The sequence below is a fragment of the Panthera tigris genome, chromosome A2 (genome assembly GCF_018350195.1).
Source record: "Panthera tigris isolate Pti1 chromosome A2, P.tigris_Pti1_mat1.1, whole genome shotgun sequence".
NCBI lineage: Eukaryota > Metazoa > Chordata > Mammalia > Carnivora > Felidae > Panthera > Panthera tigris.
Window position 1 is genome coordinate 113,017,398 of NC_056661.1, and position 23,713 is coordinate 113,041,110.

Genomic DNA, 23,713 nt, shown 5'->3' on the forward strand with positions numbered 1-23,713 from the left:
GGGGGACACAGAGGATCTGAAAGAGGCTTTGTGCTGATAGCAGAGAGCCTGATGTGGGGCTCAAACTCACAAACCACAGGATCATGACCTGAGCAGAGGTCAGACACTTAACTGACTGAGAGCCACCCAGAGGCCCCATGAAGACAAATTCTTCACATTTTCTCAGTTAACTAAGACGTTTCTTCTATCGGTTTTTTTTTTTTAATCTAGTATCAACACAAAGATCATCATGCATTGCATTTACTTGTCTGTATTTTCTCTCTTGATGTAGAATATCCGCCCCCCCCCCCACCTTCTCTTTCATGATACTTACAGTTTTCAGGGAAACAAGCCAGGTGCCTATAAGAGTGACCCATTGGTGGTTACAAAGTGGTGACTTCCTAATTCATTCATTGTATTTATATATATGAAGTGACATTTTCCTATAAAGAATTCCTCCTCTTCTTTCCTCTTAAATTCCTCCCTTCCACTCCTCTCTCCCTTCCGTTCTTTTTCTCTCTCACTTTATCTCTCCCTCTTTGTTTTTTCATAGGTATCATTTTCTGTTCATGGTTTCTTTTAGTTCGGTGGGTTATAATTCATTACCATCATTTTCCTGGCTAGATGCTCACTTTGTCTCAAATTTGCCATCAAGAACCCCTTCCGGCCAGCCCCTTACATGCTCTTTTTCACCTGTCGTTGTAGATCTTTGAGTGCTTGGCTTTCTGGCTAACCAAAATGCTTCTGACTCATTTCATTCTTCCTTCACCCTCGCTGGATTCAGTGATTTCTCCAGGGAGCCAGAGGAAACCACCTTTTGTATAAGCAACAGTATTTAGAATCCAGTATAGGGATGTTTAGTGTACTCATAGCTACTGATAGGTCATTGCTTTTAGGCTTTTTGAGTGAGCACAATTAGAAATATATTTCTTTAATTCTTATTGTAGGAAATGCTAGGTTACTGTGGATAGAAGAGATGGTAAAATATTTTGTTGATAATACCTTTCTGGGATTCCATTTAAGACCTAAAGGTAGTGCCAGTATCAGGTAGTCTTCTTAGATATGTTTGTTTAAATTCTCTGAACTATTCTAAAAAATAATTTTATATCCACACTTAACAGACATGGAACATACCATGTCAGATAACAAATAACCTTAAAATCACATCACCATGTGATTGGCTATAGAAATCAAATACTATTTTACTTTACCTCCGAGTCTTAAGTCTACTAGACAAACACTGGACAGTTCATATATGTCTGTTGAGATCTTGAGAAATCGAGAAAGAACAGGAATTGGAAGAAAATTTCTAGAATCTATGAGCAAGATTTTTTTTCCAGTTAGAAAGGGATTAATGTGTAGAAAAGGAAAAGCAAACAGGCAGTGACTTATTTAAATTCATTCATAATTCTTTAAGTTGCTTAACTTAAAATTATTTAAGCAAACATAATTGAAAATAAGATCTACCAAACTACATATTACCTTAAAGAGGATGATAGGAAAAGGTCGGAATATCTCTGGAATTTAGTCCGATTCCAAGAGATTACTGGAAGGTAAGTTTTGGGAGCCACATCTTTAGATCACTCTTACTCCTTTATTACTTGCATTTGTATTAGTTTTTTGGACTTTGTCTGTCTCATCAGTCTCTCCTGCATTGGCTGAGCTCACTGTCTTCTACCCCGGAAATCCCGTCCTCCATCTTTGCATACTATATATATTTGTGAACATATCAATGCAGAAATCATTGACATACACTGCCAGTCAACACCTCCTAACCGCTGCCAATTTTCCAGGCCACGGTGAATGATAGAGCAACCTGCAGCTTGCTGACAGGGGGCATGTTATAGAGAGAGCTCCTATGAGTTCCACCTCTCCTACATGACACTATTCCGTTCCCAGACTAGTGAGTAACCTAGTATATCTGGGCGGTTTCCAAACTAGAGGGTTTTAGACTTGATGGGGTATATGAATGGCACTTCTGGAGAAGGGAAGGGCAACACAGTTGATTATGTGGAACACATTTGCAAATGAGCACGAAGTAAAGATTCTCTTAGGGACCTGGATATTGACATGAAGGTGATGCATTAAGGCATCACAGTGTGGCTTCTTCCTGAGGCAGGGGCACCAATGATCTCTTATGTAGGTAAGAAATAAACCTGTTATCTTCATATGTCATTTTCAATTGTATGTCATAATAGCAGTAAGTCATTTGGTCATCTTCAAATGCATAGCATCTTTTAAAAACCATAAGGAACTTTTTAATGAAATAAAGTGGAAAGAATTGTCAACAAAGATCTGTATCTTCAGTTTTTTCCGTTGCCAAAGATAATAGTGTCTGCTTCTAAATTCACTATTTTTCAATGTTTTTTTTTGTTTTATGTATTTAAAAAAAACAGCTAAGTATCAGAAATTGTCAGTTTAAATGTTTGTTTATTTGAGAGGGAGAGAATAGGGCAGGGGCAGAGAGAGAGTGCTCCAGAGAATTCCAAGCAGGCTCCATGTTGTCAGCACAGAGCCAGATGCGGGGCTCAGTCCCGTGAATCGTGAGATCGTGACCTGAGCCAAAATCAAGAGTTGGATGTTCAACCAACTGAGCTACCCAGGTGTCCCTCAATGTCTGTTTTTATTACGAACTATGAAAATGTATCAATAATTTATACATGAAATTTTAAACTGTTGATATTCGACCTAGACTTTTTTACTCCCTATGCTCTCTGGGATGGTTGACCCCTAGCAGAGGTCGTTTGGGGCCTTTTGATGGGGGTGTGCAAGATTAGCTTTTACCATGTCTCCTAGTAGGGTTGAACTCATGTCCTTCTTTGTGGAGGTAATTGGTACAAGGGCAACAATTGCTTGTGGGCCTGATAGGTTTTCTCTTTGAGACTTTGGCTACTGCCAGTATGGGTTAGTGAAGCAGTTTTTACCTGCCCCCCTAGTGCAAAGTCATTTCTCCCTTCTCTGGCTCTTTTGAGGCTTCACCTCCCGGTTATCCCTGCATAGACTTCTCCTCCCCCTGAGACCAGAGACCCAGGGGGTAGAGGTTGAATTTGTTTTACCCATCAGAGCACTCGCTGCCAACTCTGGTGCCCTGTTTGGACTCTGTTGCCTTTAGGAGCTATACAGATAGGCTGAGCCAGGATCTGAACACAGTTCTCTGAATTCAACCAACCCTTTGCTGGATAAAATCTATTGAGAATTTGTTCTGTGCCAGACAGTAATCTAAATACTTTATCCATGAGAGGGGTGCCTGGGTAGGTCAGTCGGTTGGGCGTCCAACTCTTGGTTTGGGCTCAGGTCACGATCTCACGGTTCATGGGCTTGAGCCCCGCACCAGGCTCCATGCTGCCAGTGCAGAGCCTGTTTGGGATTCTCTCTCTCTGCCCCTCCCCCATATGTGCTTTTTCTCTCTCTCGAAAGTAAATAAATAAGTACTTTATACATGAGAAATCATTTAATTCTCAGAACAGTCTTAGGACGTCTGTAGTATCATCATCTCCTTAGATGAGAAACTTGAAGCACAGACAGGTTAAGTAACTCGCCCAAGGTAACAGGTGAAAAATGGTAGAGCGGGCATACAAATCCAGGCTGTCTGACTTCAGAGCTCTGTCTTGCCGAGCGGTCCTCTTGCCACCCCCACTGCCGCAGTGAGCTCTGGACACTAAGATTCTGTTTCTGGCAGCTGCTGTGCAGTTGCAGTAGCTGAGAGGTAGATGCAGCCTTTGGGCCTTCACCTCTAGGAATGACGCTTGTTTTCCATTGTTCCTTGGTGCCCACTGTCTCCACCACCCAGAGATGCTCTCTCAAGTTACCGTCATGCAACCGGACTTGAACTGAAGACAATTTCTCTTAGACCTGAAAAAGTTTTGACAGCTGGTATTTGATAAATCTCACTTTAGAAGAAGCGTGATTGAATAGTCCATAGAACCCTATCGTGGCATTTTGTAAAAATCAAAGGGAGCCTTTTATAAGATAATTATCTTACCTTAATTTCTTCTGTTACTAAAATTGTGAAATCTGATTTACTTATATAGCAAAGTAAAGCTGTAATTGTGTAGCTTCTCTGCTGGCAGCTAAATGTATTTATTATCACTACCTCCTATTAGATGAGAACTTTTCAAGCAATTTTTTTTCATTTAACTTCACATACTTCACCCTAGAAACCACTGTAGGAGCTGCGAAGCTATGTTTCATTTTACTGATAAGTATGATTTTATTAATGTGTTGGGGGATATTAACGTATCAAAATTGATAACATTCTTGAAGCTTCAGATGAACACACATGTACCTGAGCATGAGATACCATTTCAGACCCACTTAGTGGAAATACATTATCTGCCTGTCGGGTTCAAGTTAGATCCAGTCCAGTGGAAAAGGAGGGACTTGGAAATAGCCCCTATGGAATTTTCACCTTTTTATTTGTAACTGATTTGTCATCACTAAATACTTGATGCCAAGATTAATCAAGAAAAATCCCAAGCTGTTTTCATAAATAAGGCCTACCCTATGAAATAGTTTCAGTCCCTTAGGAAATGACACACTGCAACCTCCTTATAAATGCTCAGTAATGGCCTACTTATACTCTATTATGTTTGGCTTCTAAGTGCTATTAGGAGTTTCTTTTACATTCTTTTCATTAATGCAAAAGTGGCCTTTAAAACAAGTTTTTAAGGGGTCATTTAAAAATATTTGCAGTTTGAGAAAGAGAATGAACTCACTAAACATGTCCCTGAAGTGTGGCACCAAGCTGGGGGGGGGGGGGGGGGGAAGCTTTTGAGTTGGTGAAATTCTGCTTTTCAAGCCTAGTGTTCAATAAAAGCTTTTCTATGTTCTTTTTCAGGTATGTGGCCAGTTGGATAGACAGAAGGCGGCATCAATCAGAAAAGGCCAACTTAACTATTCTTTTTGATAAATATGTCCCTGCATGCTTGGATAAGCTGAGAACAAGCTTTAAAACCATCACTTCAATTCCAGAGAACAGCCTGGTGCAGGTTTGACTCTGGTCACCCCGTTTTACATTCCAGTCCTGATGCGGTAGTGGGGCTCGATCAAGGCAATGGCAGCTTTTGTTTGACAAAGAAGATGGAAAGATTTTGGGGGTTGTCGGGTTATTCCAACTCTCTTCCCACAGCTCCGTCCGTGTTCCCGAGTGCTTTTGGCAAATCTCTGTGACACACCTATTCCTTTCCATGATCACCTGGGCTATAGTCTGTTTTTTCATGAGACTGTTGTTCAGAAGGCAGAAGCCCCCTTGTATGTCCCCAGATATTTACATAGTTCCTCACACAGAGTAGCGGCCAGGTGTGTGTTTACTTAATTATTGTGTTCCTTCAAGTTACTGGAGTAGAAAAAGAACACAGTGGCAGCAGCCATATTTCTTTTTTTGTCTCCTAAGTCACTGGCCCAGAGAAGGTGCTCAGTGTTTTTTCGACTACAGTAAATCCAGTAACTAAAGATGTTGGCCAGTGAGCAAGAGAAAGCTTCTGAGCTCAACCACCCATAGCCCTCCCACACTATCCTACCTTTCTGTTCTCCACCTCCCCCAAATACTCATAAAGTCAGATCATACTCTATGGAGTGTTTATAATATTCCAGGAACAGGTCTGTTCTGATCCTCATTCAGAGACAGCTGGTAAGACTGAAGGGTGTATATGATAGGTTGTCATGGAAGCAAATGAAAATAATTCACAGCACACAGAAATGAAGGTTGTGATCTTAATCTCAGCATGAAGAAAAACAATCCCCAGCCTTAAGAAGTATAAAACTTCACAAAAGGTTTACAATTAGAAATCTTTTATTTTTTTTTCCACTAGGAGCAAAATTGGTTTCAGAGTACTTTGTTACCATTAAGTTCCTGTGTTACCAGATTTGTTTGAAGCTAAATGAGAAATAGTCACAAGCATAATAAGAAGAGAAAGTTCAGGTTTTTGGATAATTCACACACCAATTAAATAAACGATAGTCTTCAACAGTAATTATCTGAGGTATAATTTATTTCTGAAAGCAGGTCTGAATTTATTCATAATGAATTAATTATGTGGTTAGCCTAATTAGACTTCCTCTGGTGTAGTACTTGCAAAAGCAGGATTGTGTTCTTTCTCAAGTTGACTTACGTATTTGTGTGATTCTCTGTAGTGTGAATTTTTTTCATTCAAGGGTAGTGTGAAAATAGGTCAGTAGGAATTAATATGACTTTCCTTCTCACTTCCTCCTTTCGTATTGTTCCAAAATGGCATTTTATCCGGAGCTCCTTCTCAGCTGTTGTTTTATACACCAGTCTCTTTTCTGTGATTACTTGTAAGGACAAAATGTGAGACAGAAATGAGTACAAAAGGGAGTATCTTCAAACGACTACTTTGAGAAATTCATGTAGTATGTTTTCCAGTGCGTGAAATATATTGGCTTTAATTTTGATGACGTGTATTAGCTCTTTCACAATATGCACTGAAGTCTGATTTTGCCAATTCCTGACACAGAGCTCAAAGTGTTTTCCAGCTACAGTGTTTGGGAGAAAGTAGAAAAGTTGTCCATTATTAGAATGTTCAGATCAGTGGATGACGTCTCATGGAAGTCAGTCTTTTTTTGTTTCGATTTTCATGGTTCCTCAGACCATCATGGCTTTACTCAGAAATAGCAAAACCTCACCGTTTTACATTATTCTTTCTTCATAGCACACTGCTAATGTTTATTTCTAATAGAAGCTTATTTCAAATTGGCAATACAGAACCATATAACATAGAAATCAAGAGAGTAGACTGAGAAATATAACAGGTGCTCAACTTTTTAAAATTAAAAACCTTTCCAAACTATTTCCAGGACCTTTTTTCCGTGTTACTATGGATTTTCCTCAGTTTTCCTGGGTGGGAAAGAAAGACGCACGCACAGTCCTGACTTGTTTTGTCACAGCTTGCATTGCTGTCCAAATGATAGATAAAATCTTTTGCTGCCTTCAGAAACCAGGGGAAGGGGACCATGAGTTATGAGAGTCTGTGATAATGCTACTAAATGACAACTGTTTTTGTGCTTCCGAGAACTAGCTCAAAAACATGTTGTTCACTACTGATGATTGCTACATTTGGGAAAGGCTTTCGCAAGCTGCCATGTTCCCTTCATTACTGGCCTGATTGTCCTGAACACGGGGTGTGTTTCTGACCAACAGACCGCACTGCTGTCTCACAAGTTCTTGAGTAACATTTCTTGAAGATTAAATTCAGTCTGGTGTCCAGAAAAAAAAATGTCACAGGTCAAGGCTGCAAGTCTGACTTGCTAAATTTATTCAACAGGTGGGAAAAACCCATTGCCAAAGCACTCAGGGAAAGTGGGTTCCCTAAATGTCCAAAAGGGAAATGAATAAATAAATGCCTTTCTGTCAAGTGGAATCTTAGGCACCCATTCCCAGTGATACTATAGGGCAGCTCTTATTGGTAAGGTAAGATGTCTTTAGGATTTTTTTAGGTGAGAAATGAGCTATAGAATACTAGGTATTCTATGACTCCCTGTTTATAACAAAAGAGAGCTTAGATATATGCTCCATTGTATTTCTTTTTGCTTATGTGTATTTGCATTCATTACAGTGATGATGAATTGGATAAGAGCGTCGTTTTCAAAATAGTTTATTGTTTAGAAGATCAATTTTGTCAAAAGTGGCGAAGGTTTTCCACTACTGGTTTAGAAATCTGAGTCCCTAACTTCTGTTTCTCTCAATGTAACAAATCACAGATTGGGGGAAATTCTACAATCTCTTAAGGAACAAGTGGATTTGTTAATATGTCCTATGATCTTATTTTGCTATTAAGGATTTATTGCCCTAAATGAATGGCTATTTCTTGTTCACTAGACTATTTGTATCCTTCTGGAATGTTTGTTGACCCCTGAGAGTGTACCCTCTGACAGCCCAAAAGAGGTTTATGAAGTCGTCTTTGTCTTTGCTTGTGTGTGGGCGTTCGGAGGCACTCTGCTGCAAGATCAGGTATGTTTAGCAGTTGTTTACAGAAATAATTTAAGGAACCAGTTTTACTTGGGGGGGCGGGGCATTGTAATTTTGATTCCTGTGTTTTGTTTATTTTTTTTAACATTATCATAAATCTCCGCCACTTGCCTTGATGTCTTCTAAGCCTGAGTGTTGTTCAGACATGCTCCTCCAGGCTGGCAGCGCTCACATTGGCTGACGATGCCACACCCCTAGCCTTGCCCCAGATCTCTGTTCCGAGCTCACGGCTCAGGGTTTCCACCTGCCTCTGGAGCAGTGCCAGTAGTGTGTGCTTCCAGGGGACGGTCACACCGTGTCAGAGACACAGCTCTTCCTCCGCCCCACCCCTGAATTTGCTCTTCTTCCTCTGTACCCTGCCTTATCCTTGAGGACACTCACATTCCTTCCAGTTGTTCTAGTGAAAATACAGGGAGACATCATTCTTTATTTCTATATCCAATACCTACCTTTCAATCACACAACAGCTTTCACATCTGTCCTCTACTCACTCCCCCGCCCCCCAGCCCCTATCCCTACAGCCTTTATTCAGGAATGTATCATTATTAGATTGTCCTGGGCAGTCACAGTGTCTTAGCTTGGGCTGCCATAACAAAATACCTTACATGGCTTAACCGATAGAAATTTGGTTTTGGAAGTCCAAGGTCAGGGTGCCGGCATGGTCAAGTTCTGGCAAGGACCCTCTTCCTGGCTGGTAGGCAGGTGTTCTTTTGCTGTGTCCTCACCTGGCAGAGAGAAACCAGAAAAAGCTTTCTTGTATCTTTTTTATAAAGGCATTAATCCCTTTGTGAAGACCAACCCTCATGACCTCATCTGAACCTAATTACTCACCAAAGGCCCCATCTCCAAACATGATCACATTGGGAGCAAGAGCTTCTACGTAGGAATTTGGGGTGGGTGGGTGGACACAGTTGAATCTACAGCACATAATAACCTTGAAATTGGTTTCCCTGTCAGTAGTCTCTTACATCCAATCAGTCTCTTACATGATGCCCAGGGTAATGATTCATGAACTAGAGGCAACTCAGGTCAGTTCCTTTCCAAGGGTCTTTCCTTGAGCCTCACATGAGGCTACCATGCCTGCACAGCGTTCCTAGTGCGGGTCACCCATAGCCTCCGACTTCTTGTGGGCAAACACCTGAGATGAGCTTGTTCAAGTGCATGCAGACATGGACACACTCACACCTACATACGTAGGTTAGACTTCCTGAAGTGCAGAATTTTTCACCTTGAAAAGACTGCACATCTGGTCACCATGCACCTCTGTATGTAGATTTTGCCATGTAATGTTTCCAGTCATCATTCAAGCTATCTCCATCATGCCAATAAAGCTCAGACAGGCAAAGTGACTTGATCAAGGTTACACTGGTAAGAAATGACGCCAGGATTCACACCCCTGTACAACTCCAAAGTCCACACTGTCCAGGGGACCTCAGGATCTCTCATGGTCAGAAGGCTCCTACAGGTATCCCAGAATCTTTGCACTAAAAATAGATGGCACACGTCTTCCAGACTTGGCCACATGTTTCCAGATGTAAACGGGATTTAAATTAGAAGGCATCACAGCCAAGCAGGAACCATATTTCCATTGGTTTCTTTGTTGTAGGTCCTCACATACATGGCTGCTAAAACCTGGGGGCCAGTTCTGCTTCTTGTCGCCAGGTTCCTGTAGATCATATCTATAAATAAACTTGGAATTCACTTGGTCTGTTCGATCTTACTTTGATCGTTCTCAGAAGGCACATTTCCTTCTGTAATCTCCCAAGTGCTTTCTAAAGAATAACATCCTGTGTTACTTTGAGTGAGAGTCCAAAGTTGGGATTAGGTGACTGCACAGGGTTTTTCTCAAGCACAATTTACAGCACACGTGCATTTCTCCTTCACAGAGGCCACAGGCATGATCTCCCCTCTCCTCAACCCATCCCCTCCTCCATCTTCTTTGGTATGTTTCCCATGTTCTCTAGGAGGTTTTTCCTTCTCTAGGATATAAACCAGGTAAAGTTGTGTGAGTAGGATGTTGACAGCAGAGATCTCTCTATTCCTGATCACCTCCCTCCTAGCTGATGGTGTTCTCATCTTTCCAGTTTCCAAACATGGCCACCTTCCCACCAGTCCATCAAGCCAGGCCACCACAATGATCACCTAACTCCCCCAGACATTCTCTCCCTAGACTAGAGTCGTCATCGTCTTCATCATCATCATCATTATCATCTTTTCATCTTCAAAAGCTTCTAACTACAAAGCATTCAAAAGAGAGGCTATAAAGTTGGAAACGTGAATGAAACAGACAAAAAAGCACTCTTAGGTTAGCCATTTATTAACTGAACAAATCTGAATGCCTACTATATGTCAGAGAATGTGCTTAGGCCTTTTAGTAGGCTATTTTACTGAATCTTCCAAAAACGATAAAACTGTTATGTATTGGTACAACTACCTTCCTCCCCTTTTACAAACAAAAAAGGAGCCGCAACTTAGAGAAGTTAGCCTGTGAGGGCACACATTTAAAGTCTGAGCCAGGTTCAGACTGCAACAGACTGATCCAGGCCCCGTGTTCTCAAGCCAGGCCATTGCACACAACTTTAAAATAGGTCTTGGATCAACTCTCCCTGAGCTCCCATAAACTGCTGTTTTCCCTTCTCACTTGGCTTCTAAGGTAACAACCTCTTCGGTCTGCTTTTGTACTTCCCCCATAATCCATTATCCTCTCAGCAGCCAGAGTGACTTTTTTTAATGTAAATTGAATTATATGATACACTTGAGAGTTTAAAACACTTTAATGGATTCCTTTTGCTTTTAGGACAAAGTGAAAAATTGAATACCATCTCCAAGCCCTCTGGATCTGGTCCTGCCTGTCTCCCCCTGCTTCTTCCTTGCTACTCCCTCCCCTACCTCCCACCCTCTTCCACCAGTTGCACTGAAAGTTTCTGGAACACAAGGTCTTTCATGCCCACAGGATCTTTGTCTGTGCTGGCCTCTTCCTGCTTCTTGGAATAGTGTGCCTGTTCTCAAATATCTGTGTCCGTTCTCAAAGATGGCTCACTGAAGATCCAATTCAAATGAATTTACCCCTGTTACTCTTAATTACAGCAAACTTTACTTTCAAGACAGCTCTTTATTTGTACATTTATTGGCTTACCCTCTACCATGGCTTACCCTCCACTGTGCTTCCTCATGTCTCTGCCTCTATCTCCCCATATACTCTACGAGGATAGGAGCTTTTTTGGTTTTCTTCCCCACTAGAGAACAAATGCATTTTAGTTGAGTGAATCAAAGATTTATCACCAAGATGATCTTGGCAATGTAGTGGTCAGCCAATATTAATGTAAAGTAGGAGTCCTATGAATTCTGCCTACAGAGAACGGTGCCAGGTAAGTTACTTTCTGAACTAACTTAAGACCAACCTCTGTAGGGTGATGAAATACCATGCCACCAACCCGAAAATCATGTGAGCCTAGACTCATGAACACATGCGTGGTGGTATGTAGGCGTGTGAGCTCAATGTGTTGGGAAGGTGCTGGGGCAAGCTCTGCCTGCTGAGACTGATGACCGTTCTCTGCCCTCACCACACTTTCCTGTTTTCCGGCCATCCTGTCTGTACCCGAGAGTGTAATCAGCCCAGTACAGAAAGTTGGCCATACTCCAGGGACATAGACCACCAAAGGAAAAAAACAGACTTAAGAATTTCACAGGAGAAAAATGGGAGTTAAGGTCTTAGATTAAGTATGACACTGCTGAACGTGGTGGACGCTCACACACGCTGTTCTTTGAGTTCACCAGCTCACTATGCTAGAGTATCCTGTGGGTATAGAAGTCTCTGTGCCACGTTGTTCCCTGGATGGAGGAGTCAGGAGGCTGCGTGGTCCTGTGGATGGAGGAGACAGGAGGCTGGGTGGTCCAGTCAATATAGGAGCCGTTAGACAGAGTCTTCTATAGATACAGAAGGCTGTTATAACCCACTACTATACAGTCACCATTTCCCCTTCTTTATTTTCCAAACCCTAATCTAGCAGCAAAAGGCTTGTACCTATCATCATATAAAGACAGTCCTTTCTGGAGGACAGCAGTTTGTCTCTCTAGAGCTTTCAGCTCCTCAGTGGTGCCCTGCCAGAAAACCAAGAATGTGCCTTTCCTCATCCCTCATGGTGGGGGTGCCCGGATTTAGAATGTCAAAGATAAAGAGTGCGAATCTTGACTTGAAGGAATGAAGTAGGGTTACCAAATGCTTACTTTTCTAAATAAGGACATTTATTTTAAAAGTGACCTTAATTAATAACATAATTTTATTAAGGAAAAGGTTTTTTAACACCCAAAGGTCTTGGAAGTCTATAAGCTCAAAGAAAGGACAGTATTTAAATCAAATACTGCTACCAATTTTTAAAAAGTATTCCTTTGTTCTTTCTTATTTTACCATCAATTGATTTACTATCAATTTTACTATCGATTGATATCAATTGATTTTACTATCAGTCAACACGAGTGTTTGAGAACCACTGTCTTACTTTACCTAGCATGGGAATTTGCATGATGGCTCATTGTTAAATTGAATAACCCAGGGGTAATCTAAGGTTCACCTAACCTTACTTTGCTTTTTAAGTTAATAATTATTCCAGAAAATTTGTACCTGATGGAGGCATGGCAATTATAGCTTTCTGCTTCTCTGATATTATCACTCATTATAAGTTACTTCTAGTTATTTATTTTTCTTGGGTCATTTACTCAATCTCATTTGTAATTATGACTCTGTACATTACAAATACTGTGCCTAACAGGATTTCGAGGGGCTTTGTATGTGTTCAAAATTACCTCTAGGTCTGCAATAAGGATTTTTCTTGTTCTCCTTAGCTTTCAGGCTCTCAAGCGGAATTCAGTCGCTGGTGGCATAAAGAGATGAAAGCCGTGAAGTTTCCATCCCAGGGGACAATCTTTGATTATTATCTGGACCACAAAACTAAGAAATTCTTGCCCTGGGCTGAGAAAGTCCCCAAACTTTCTATGGATCCAGAGGTACCTCTGCAGGTAGGTGGAACATTATCATTTTCAAGCCGCACTGTGCTGGTTTGAGCCTTCGCTCCCCGCCCCTCCCCACCCCCCTTTTTTTCAGCAGTCCTTTTCCGGCCGGATGGAAACATTTTTGATAGGGTCAGCATATACTCTATTTCTTGAGAGAGAAGAATCTTAGTTATAGGACCAATCTGTAAGATGGCTCTTGTATTTCTACAACCTTTTTAGAAAAGTTTCTAACTTCATTGTGTGGTAACAGCTTTCTTTATATTTTCCTGGAAACTTTGTGAGCTTTATTAAAAATCAAAGACATATTTCTGTTAGTTCAGTGATTCTTATATGTGACCATATTGTGAATTTATTAGACAGCACTTTTCACATAGAACATCTTTCCTTTAGCCCCCAAGCTGTAAAATGGATGTGTGGAATCTCCCCAACTGTGTTTCAAATCCTCATGGCAACTGACACATCTAAGAGGATCTCTTTAATTTTCTCTTCATATGCTGTCGTTTTACAGTTCTCTGATGTTGAGTTACTCTCTGTGCATCTTCTTATTCTGCCTCAATCTCTTTTACTTTTCATTATACTTCTTAAAATCGTGTCATCCTGGGGGCGCCTGGGAGGCTCAATCGGTTAAGCGTCTGACTCTTGATTTCGGCTCAGGTCATGATCCCAGGGATCAAGGGATTTAGCCTCATATCGGGCTCTGCACTGACAGTGTGGAGCCTGCTTAGGATTCATTCTCTCTCTCTCTCTCTCTCTCTCTCCTTTCTCTGTGCCTCCCCCGTGCTTGCTCACTCACTCTCAAGATAAATAAATTTTAAAAAACTCATGTCAGGGGTGCCTGGGTGGCTCAGTCGGTTGAGCATCTGACTTCAGCTCAGGTCATGATCTCATGGTTCGTGGGTTTGAGTCCCCCGTCAGGCTGTGTGCTGTCAGCTCAGAGCCTGGAGCCTGCTTCAGATTCTGTATCTCCCTCTCTCTCTGCCCCTCCCCTGCTCACACTCTGTGTCTCAAAAATAAACAAACATTAAAAATTTTTTTTTTAAATCTCATATCACTCTGATTCACTTTAGAACTTATTGTTTCAAGTAGTGCTATGTGAATAGAATCTAGGTGATTTCTGTGGCATTAATTAGGAAGCAGCTCATGTGAAATCAAAGAAAACCCAATGTATTAGTTCTCTGAAGCTGCTACAGGAAACTACCACAAGGCTTGGACAGCAGACATGTATTGTCTCATGGTTCTGGAGGCTAGAAGTTGAAAAAAACCATGTCAGCAGGACTGGTTCCTTCTGATGCTGTCAGGGACAACTGGAAGAGACTTCCAGGCCTTTCTGTCTGGAATTAGCTGGTGATCTTGGTGTTTCATGCTCGCTGCTTACTTGCACGGCATTTTCCCTGTGTGTGCACATTTCCCTTTATGTAAGGACACCTGTCCCTGGATTAGGGGCCTGTTCTACTTGTATGAGTGTGCGAGGGATGCCCAAACACAGTACCGTAGACTGGGTGGCTTCTACATTAGAAATTCATTTTCTCCTGTTTCTTTCTGGAGGCTAGCAATCCATGACTGATGTGTTGGCCACTCTGGTTTCTCCTTAGTCCTCTCTACTTGGCTTGCAGATGGCCACCTGCCTGCTGTGTCCTCACATGGCCTTTGTGTGCATGCATCCATGCTTCCCTGGACACTGTCTCCAAGTCTGTCCCAACCGCCTCCTTTTAGAAGGACACCAGCCAGTTTGAGGTAGGGCCCACCCTCATGGCTTCGTTTTAGCTTAATCACCTCTTTAAAGATCCTGTTTGCAAATACAGTCACTTTCTGAGGTACTAAGGGTTTGGGCTTTATCATAAGAATTTTGGGAAGACCCACTTCAACCTGTAACACCGAGCCAGGAGGAAACTTATTTCACAAACAAGAAATGAGAGGTAGGATGTCCCTGAGACGGGTTAATTCTGTGACTTGGTGTTATTACCAAGGATTTAGGTCTTACCATCTCTCTGGTCTTCTTAACACTGGCATCATTTTAAGACTAGGATTCTTCCTGGTCTGAAAGGACTCCGGTAACATCAAGAGTCACCTTTAGAGGGAAAGGATGCTTTCTCTTATCTTTTTTTTATGAAGAGTGAGGAAACCTTCTCAGAAGCCCCAGAGCAAACCGCCTCTTTCATCTAATGCTGCAGGGGTCACATGCCATTCTAAGCTGTCTCAGGCCAGGGTAATGGGTTAAAATAATTGGCTTTGATGAATCACCACACCACTGTGGAAACCAGGTGGAGCTTCGCCTGAAGCGTGTCTGTGTGGGAGAAGCGTGGAGACTTGGACAAAGTGGGAGCTCTGGCAGGAAGGAGAGTGGAGAAATGGGTGTTTGGGAGGCAACCTACCATGTCTGTTCCATCTGCTTGATAAATTTTGAAAGCTGTTTTTTCTCAGCCTGCCTGGACCTAGCCCACCTGGGAGTGTTATCTGGCGAGCTGAAAGCTGAGAATTCGTAATAAACCAAAGACCAAAAACTGGTATCACTGGGTTGATGCATCTGATCAGTGACAACTTCTATGCAACAAGGAACTATTAGGAATTTGTGGTCCTATTTTACGCACGGCTGGACCAGACGTTATTTGATTAACAGCTTCTTAACATATTGGAAGAGAACCATACTCAGTAATAATGGTCAATACTGATGTTACAGTAGTCTATCTCAGACCCTTTTCTAACTTGCTTTACATAGATTACATCCTTTTTAAAAAAAATGTTTTTAAATGTTTATATTTATTTTTGAGACAGAGAGAGACAGAGCATGAGCAGGGGAGGGGCAGAGAGACAGGGAGACACAGAATCCAAAACGGGCTCCAGGCTCTGAGCTGTCAGCACAGAGCCCGAAGTGGGACACAAATCCACGAACCATGAGATTATGACCTGAGCCAAAGCCAGATGCCCAACTGGCTGAGCCACCCAGGCGCCCCATAGATTAATTTATCCTTAAAACAACTTTCTAAGGCATAGACTATTAATAACCTTTTTACACAGGGTAAAATGGGAGTGCCAAGACATTAAGTAACGTGCATACTGTCGTGCCCTGGCACGCCTTCTGTGTGGTAGTTAATACAGGGCTCAGGCTCTGGACAGGCTTGGATTTTAATCCAAGTACCACCACTTACTACCATGCTGTGACTTTGGCCAAGTTATCAGTGTTCTCTTAGCTTTAGTTTCATCATCTCCGAGATGAAAATCCTAACAAAACTCTCCTCAAAGATTAGGTATGTGTATCATACAACATAGCTTATAAAGTGCTTACCATAGTACCTGTCACATACTCAGTTCTAAGTAGGTGTTAATTATTATTAATGTGTAGAGAAAAGAGCTAATAGCCAAACTAAGAGACACGTGATGACATTGAGCAGGAAAAAAGGAGAAAAATATTATAAAATGTAACTGATTAAAAACAGTCATCTGGGACTGTTTAATGTAGCACAGAACAGTCTTTGCCTTTTAGTAGGCCTTGAGAGCATCACTAAATCAAATCAGAATTCTAGAGTAAATGTTCATAATCATGAAAATGATCCTGAATGATCTATAAAATAGCAGTTGTGTTCAGGATATGCTAACCATGTAATGAAGAATATATTGTAGATTTTAGCTATTTTTTTTAATGAACAATCTGAATCTTGCAAATGGTTTTTTACCCCCTTTTGAAATTGGCCACCAAAAGTGTAAGAAATGTCAACTCTCTTTGCATCATTGTGCAGGATTCTTTTTTTTTTTTTTAATTTTTTAATGTTTATTTTTGAGAGAGAGTCATAGTGTGAGAGAGGAAGGGGCAGAGAGAGAGGGGGACACAAACTCCGAAACAGGCTCCAGGCTCTAGGCTCTGAGCTGTCAGTACAGAGCCCAACATGAGGCCCAGACCCACAAACCACAAGATCATGACCTGAGCTGAAGTCGGACACTCAACCAACTGAGCCACCCAGGCATCCTAATTGTGCAGGATTCTTTTTTTTTCTTTTTTTGCATGTCTACACCTGCTACCCTTTTCCTGATATTACATATTAATCTGTGTTCCCGGAGTCTGGTGTTTATTCCCATTCTTCATGTTATTGTATTCCTATATGCCAACTCAAATTTGTTTTGAAACAATATAGTATATGAATAAATAGCTAATTTTCAAAACAGAGGCATTGTTATGCAGTTTTTTTTTTAACTAAACAGTGCATAATAAGTTTGACATGTACTTTATAGATTTATGACTATTTCACTTAAAATCACTGTTTCCCCATTGGGTTTCTCCCCAGGGTGAATGCCCTAACCATTTTGCCAGTTAATCTTATTCAGCCAAGACATTGCTACCAACTTTCATTTATGTGTGGCTTGACTTTCAAATGTTTTGTCGCTCCTAAAAAGTGGTAGACAGCTTCTTCAGTGTTTCCTGTATTCCCTTGTATGCATAATGCAAGGTTGGGCAGAGTGTAGGTACTCTGTGATAGGGTCTTTGGCTAGTACTTAATGTGGAAAAGATAAATCAGTTGCTTATGCCATTGTGCTTTGAAGGGACTACCCAGTTGCTCTCCTCCAGCTCTGACGTCTGAACTTTGACAATTCAAAACTGAAAATTAGGTAAGATTCCCCCGTACTGAGCATTAACCTGAATTAGGAACGCTTTGGGTCTCAACTGTGCAGTGACTGTGTTGGTCCAGATTCGGAATTTTGGAATGAACCTCTCTTTCTGACTTGGCTTCCTTTCTCTTCCTCCCTGTTCCAGAGAGTTATGGTTCACACATCAGAGACAACTCGTCTGAGATACTTCGTAAAGTTGCTGCTTGAGAAAGGACAGCCTCTAATGCTAGTAGGAAATGCTGGAGTGGGAAAGACGGCCTTCGTAGGTGACACGCTGTCAGGCCTCTCTGAGGATTATCTAGTGTCCCGTGTGCCTTTCAACTACTACACAACATCCACGACTCTGCAGAGTAAGCGCCCCTCCTGTTTGTATTGTAGAAACAGGTGATCAGAGACTGTCAAGACTGGGCCATGCAGCCCAAGGGGAAGGCTACTTTCTCTAGGCTTTAGACCTTCTGCTGAAGCTTCAGATGAACTTTTTACCTATCACCAATCTGGGTAAAATAAACTTTGTTTCAGCGTTGTGATTTTGGCTTTTTATGTCACTAAAGGCTTTATTTGGGTTATTACGCTTTAGAACCACAAGAATCGACATCAAAACCGTGTCCATTGCTGTTGCCTCTACGCAGTTTGGTCACCTTTAATCAGTTTTGTGGAGCCCAAGCAACATGAGAGGGTGCACAAGGAAGACTGCTCTGGTTGCCTTTTCAAGTAAACAATTGGTTTAGGAGAACTTCATTAAAACTGTGTCACTGAAATGGCAGGCCATGAGCTGTTAACTAAATCTTTGGAAAACTGTAAGAATTTAAAACTGTTGAAAACATGTATCAGTGTCATCAAAAGAGCCACACAGATTTTGGGCCTGCTGAATTAGGAAGGGTAAGCCAAGTAGACTTGGAAAGCAGAGGAGACAGTGGTAGGAGAAGCTTCTACTGGTATATCTGTCACTGTCCAGCAGAGTCAGGGTTAGACTGGCGGTGGGGCTGTGAAACTCCCCATTGTGCAGTAGTTTATTAAGCCTGTTGAATTGCCCGGATTGCGGTTTCTGTGTTGTGTGTGTGTGCAGCGTTAGAAGTAGCGATTACTAACAAATTCTCTTGCTCATGGACGTTGTTAACTCAGCCAAGAGTGTTTCTTCTGTAATTTCCTATTAATCAAGTTTGTCTTCCTTGACTTTTTGAAGTGGAACAGTCAAAAATCTAACTTGGCAGTTTCTTACTTAATTCTTTAGCGAATATATATTGTTTATCTATTTTTTTCCAAGGCATCGTGTTCAGTGCGTGTTTTTCATTCAGAGACCCAGAAGGAGGGATCGCTTTATCACTTGTAAATGAAAGATTAGGTGTACAATTCAGTAATTGAATGCAGTACTTGACTGAGGTATGAGTTCGTCTTGCTAATTCCTGGAAGGGTACAGGCATGTATAAGATTCAGACATAGACCATTAGCACAAATAATAGAGCAGTGTGCTTGAAAGAAAGTTTGCATTTGAAACCTTCAGGATGGAGTGGTATGCAGGCAGAGATGGGATTTGAGATAGAAGAATCAGTGGAAACAAACTTAGGAAAGAGAAAATTACAGAACACATTTAATTCATTGAATCTCTACGTTGGCTGATGGTCAGGGATGTGGTAGAAGATAGAGAAATGGCTGGAGAAGAGGGTTGGAGTTACATTGTTGATGGAACACTTGGTGTCAATTTTCCAAGATGGGGGGGTGGGCAGTGGGGATTTCTGGAACATGGGACTTTTAGTCCCAGGCCATGTAGAATGGTAGCCACTGTAACTGTACAAAGAGCTGAGATGCAAGCTGAAGACCATGTATTTCATTGGGTGGAAAATGGGGAGCAAGGAACTGACAAGCTGCAGGCTATACTTGAGGAGATATCTGAGGTGGGGAGACCAGTCCCCCTGGGTAGTGTTCCAGCTCTGTGTAATGTTGCTCTGGACTAACATTGTGGAGCGAGTGATGAAAAGGAAGAGACCAGAGGTACCATTTATAGGCTGTGGCCAGGCACGTCTGGGACCAGGAGAGAAAGATTATATTGAAGCTTTGCATCTGGCTGACTGAGAGGGTGTTAATCACACAAACAGGAGCACAGAAGGGAAAAAGGAAGAGGTGTGTTGTGAGTGAGGAAGAGGCTTGTTTGGCGTTGGCCAAACAATCAGGTACCAGTGGCTGATAGGAAACAAGCATTTGGGAATGCAGTTCCCCTGCTTGGAAGAGAGCTTTGTTAATTTTTCATCATATACTTGTTTGTTCTTTCATTTATTTAGTCATTTGTTCATTTAACAAATGACTTGGGATTGTCATCAGGAATACAGTAATGACCACGATGTAGTTTCCTGTCTTCGAGCTGTTTATTGTTCATTTGGAGAGTCAGCAACTATTAGATACTACATCTTACACAGTCTATTCAGGGTTTTCTATCATCATGATTTTTCTCAAATCCGTGCAAAGTCATTTAGGCCCGTGAAGAAATGTAAGCTGATGTGTGCACAAGATAGAGTCTTCGTACAGGATTCCCTTGTACTTCTGCACTTGGATAACCCAGGAAGAGAAGCATGGGGGACTCTCTTGAGCTGTCCCTAGAAGCTCCTGCAAGAGTGATTGAGAAAGACAAAGACTGAGGAAGTAGGCCATGGCTGGAGTGACAGTGGGCCATGTATTAGAGTGGGTTCCTGGAGGAAAGTACACAGACCAATGATGGTGTTGCCTCAGCTTGATGGCCAGTGTGGTATCATGTCACAGATGTTGAGTCCTCAGGGAAGGAGAGGTGAGGTGACCTCTGGCAGTAGGAGGGTGGTTGACCGGAACGCATGACACAGAAGAGATGAACAGAGAGTCATCGCTGATATTAACCTGCAGAGAGGTGATACTTGGAGACTTAGAGTGGATGAAATGGACAGAAGATGAGGAAAAATTAGAAAAAAGGGATTAAGGACAGAAAGTTAAATTTTATCCAATTGGTGGGCAGAATGATACATTTGTTTCAGGAATTCTTGAGAAACCTCTAGAGAAAAAAGCTGGTCGTATCTATGGGCCAGGAGGAAACAAAAAACTGGTTTATTTCATTGATGATATGAATATGCCCGAAGTGGACTTATATGGCACAGTGCAGCCCCACACTCTGATTCGACAGCACATTGATTACGGACACTGGTAAGCGAGTCTCTGTGCTTTATTCTTTATTGAAATCCAATTATTATTTTGCATGAACATTGAAGAATAAAATTACCCTGATTTGCTCCTCCTTCCGAGGAGTATTTTCTCAGTTAACTTTTAAGTGTCATTTTACGTTCCCTTTTCATTGTCATAAGTGAGATAAGGTTCCTTTTGTATCTTTGGAAGAATTGGATAAAAAAGTGACGTGCCTGTTTTGTGCATTACTGTCTAGTTGAAGTATTAAACTCCCAAATACACGAAATTACTTAGATGCTTGACCTTACTCTGTGGGCTGTAACTGTTTGGTAACGTCTGGGTATTGCAGTATACCCATCCCTGCCGTTAACTAGCAGGAGATCCCCCAGCCTAGCCGTGGTTATTTCTAACCAGAAATAGCGTCATGTGAGAATCAATAAGCATTAATAGTGTGTATTGATTTAGCTCCTTATGCCGATTCTGGCATCAAAGGAGCTATGTAGCCTTCTGTTTTCTGAGCTTTAATTTTTGTGTCCCTGAGATGAGACGAACACCCCCAACATCACAGAGCGCTTGTAAAGATCAAAGGAGACACTTTGTGATGAAGTCCTTCATAAACTGGGGGATTTTGTTGTGTTGTCATCTTTGGTTTTTGGATTTAAGGTTCTTTTTTCTATCTTTCAGGTATGATAGACAGAAGGTGATGCTTAAAGAAATCCACAACTGTCAGTACATTGCCTGCATGAATCTAATGGTGGGCAGTTTCACAATCAATCCTAGACTACAGGTAAGGTATAGAGTACTGCTCCCTCCCCAATGGGCCCTAAATAAAATACCCAAACATTATAGATTGTGATTCTTGGTGCTGTGGATAGAAACGAGGGCTCCTACTGGACATTTGGTTAATAAGCATGTAAGCTATTTTTTTAATAGACTATTTTTTAAATATTTATTTATTTATTTATTTATTGAGAGAGAAGAGAGCACATGTGAGCAAGTGGGGGAGGAGCAGAGAGAGAGGGAGCGAATCCCAAGCAGGCTCTGTGCTGCCAGTGAGAGCCCAGTGCAGGGCTCAGTATCAAGAACTGTGAGATCATGACCAGCCAAAGTCTAGAGTCGGACGTTCAACCAACTGAGCCACCTGGGCATCCCATGTAATAGAGTATTTTTAGGAGCAGGTACAAGTTTAGAAAGGGAGGAGTTTTAGTTGAAAGTATTGAGAGTTTCCATGTACTCTCTCACACTCCTCCCACCTCATTTTACCCTATTATAAAATTTTACGTTACTGTGCTGCATTTGTTACAGTTGATGAACCAATATCCATTATTACTAACCAAAGTCACAAGTTTACATTTGAGTTCATTCTTTGTGTTGTGTATTCTGTGGGTTTTGGCAAATGTAAAATGTCGGGTATCCACCATGAAAATACCATACAGAAGAGTTTCACTGTGGTGAAAATCCCCTGTGCTCTACCTATTTTCCTCCATCCACCCTCCCTCCTGAATCCCTGGCGATCATTTAATCAGTTTACTGTCTCCATAGCTTTACCTTTTTCAGAATGTCACATAGTTGAAATCCCATAGTATGTAGCCTTTTGAGATTGGCTTCTTTCACTTCATTTAAATATGCAGTTAAGGTTTCCCCATGTCTTTTCCTAGCTTGATACCTCATTTTTTTTTTTTTATCACTACTTCATATTCATTGTATAGGTACATCAGTTTGTTGATCCATTCACCTATTGAAGGATGCCTTGGTTGTTCCCACATTTGGGAATTATGAATAAAGCTGATACAAATAAATATTGATGTGCATGTTTTGTGTGTGCATATAAGCTTGTAGTAACAACAACCCCCACCAACTATAACATATGTTAAACAACAGCATGCAACACCAAGTGTTGCTTGTTCCCTTATCTGGAATCAGCTGGGGGTTGGCTGGGTGGCTCTCATGATCTCGGATGGGGTCATCGATGTGTCCAGGAGTTGACTATCAGCAAATCTATGGTGGCTTTGACTAAAGTGGTAAGGGCCATGTGGCTCTTCTTCATGGACCTCTCATCCATCAGTAGACTTGTACAACTCATGGCAAAGGTAGGGCCTTAATAGAGCAAGTGGATGGGTGCCTGGCCGGCTCAGTCCATGGAACCGGTGGCTCTGGATCTCAGGGCTGTAAGTTCGAGCCCCATGTTGGGTATAGAGATTACTTAAAAATAAGATCTTAAAAAAAAAAAAAAAAAAAAACAAGTGGAAGCATACAGGCTTCTGACAGTGACTGGCACACTGCTACCTACACCTCACTCTGTTGGCTCAATCAAGTCATACGGCTAGGCCCAGAGTCAGAGAGGAGGGCACCACAGTTATGTAGCAATGGGTACAGGGAGAGATTTAAAAAATAATAGTTGGGCCTTTTTTTTTCTTGCACAATCTCCTGGTACCATTATAATCCTAATAATATGCAACTCTTATATTTTGTTTTTCAGAGACATTTCACTGTGTTTGCATTCAACTTTCCCTCCTTGGACGCACTACACACCATCTATAGCCAAATTCTTAACTTCCATTTCCAGCAGCAAGCATTTGGTCCCTCAGTTCTCAGGAGTGGCCCCTCTTTGATACAGGCAACAATCGCATTTCATCAGATGATGACACAAAACTTTTTACCCACAGCTGTTAAATTCCATTACCTGTTTAATCTGAGAGACCTATCAAACATCTTCCAGGTATCTTGACAGCCCTGGGTTATGCATCTTGGGTGGAGGAATGATTATAGTAATATTAATGGTGTTCATTTCTGGAACTTAATTTAAGAGAATGCTGTATACTTTTGTGGGTGTATTCTTTGATTTTTAAACCATAAACTTCTCTGTGAAGTATGGATGGCAGGTTTATTCCCATTTTATCAGTGGGACTAGTGGTTTCTCTAGGTTGTGTAGCGACTTAGGTCCATGTATTCCATATAAATATTTGAGTGCCTCATTTTGTGCCAAATGAGGGGGATCGT

The 23,713-nt window shown here is 41.5% G+C and overlaps 1 protein-coding gene across 4 annotated transcripts in view; it reads left to right on the plus strand.

Annotated features, from left to right (window-relative positions):
* DNAH11 (dynein axonemal heavy chain 11) overlaps positions 1-23,713 on the plus strand; it is a 356,336-nt gene that overhangs the window by 175,199 nt on the left and 157,424 nt on the right. For 3 of the 4 annotated variants that reach the window (XM_042967928.1, XM_042967929.1, XM_042967930.1), the window contains 7 exons: positions 4,817-4,967; positions 7,814-7,945; positions 12,806-12,979; positions 17,718-17,922; positions 20,569-20,734; positions 21,398-21,500; positions 23,193-23,432. In XM_042967928.1, the coding sequence (XP_042823862.1) occupies positions 4,817-4,967; positions 7,814-7,945; positions 12,806-12,979; positions 17,718-17,922; positions 20,569-20,734; positions 21,398-21,500; positions 23,193-23,432 (1,171 nt within the window). Of the gene's footprint in view, positions 1-4,816; positions 4,968-7,813; positions 7,946-12,805; positions 12,980-17,717; positions 17,923-20,568; positions 20,735-21,397; positions 21,501-23,192; positions 23,433-23,713 lie in introns of those variants that run through there. The other variant, XM_042967931.1, reaches the window with a different exon arrangement.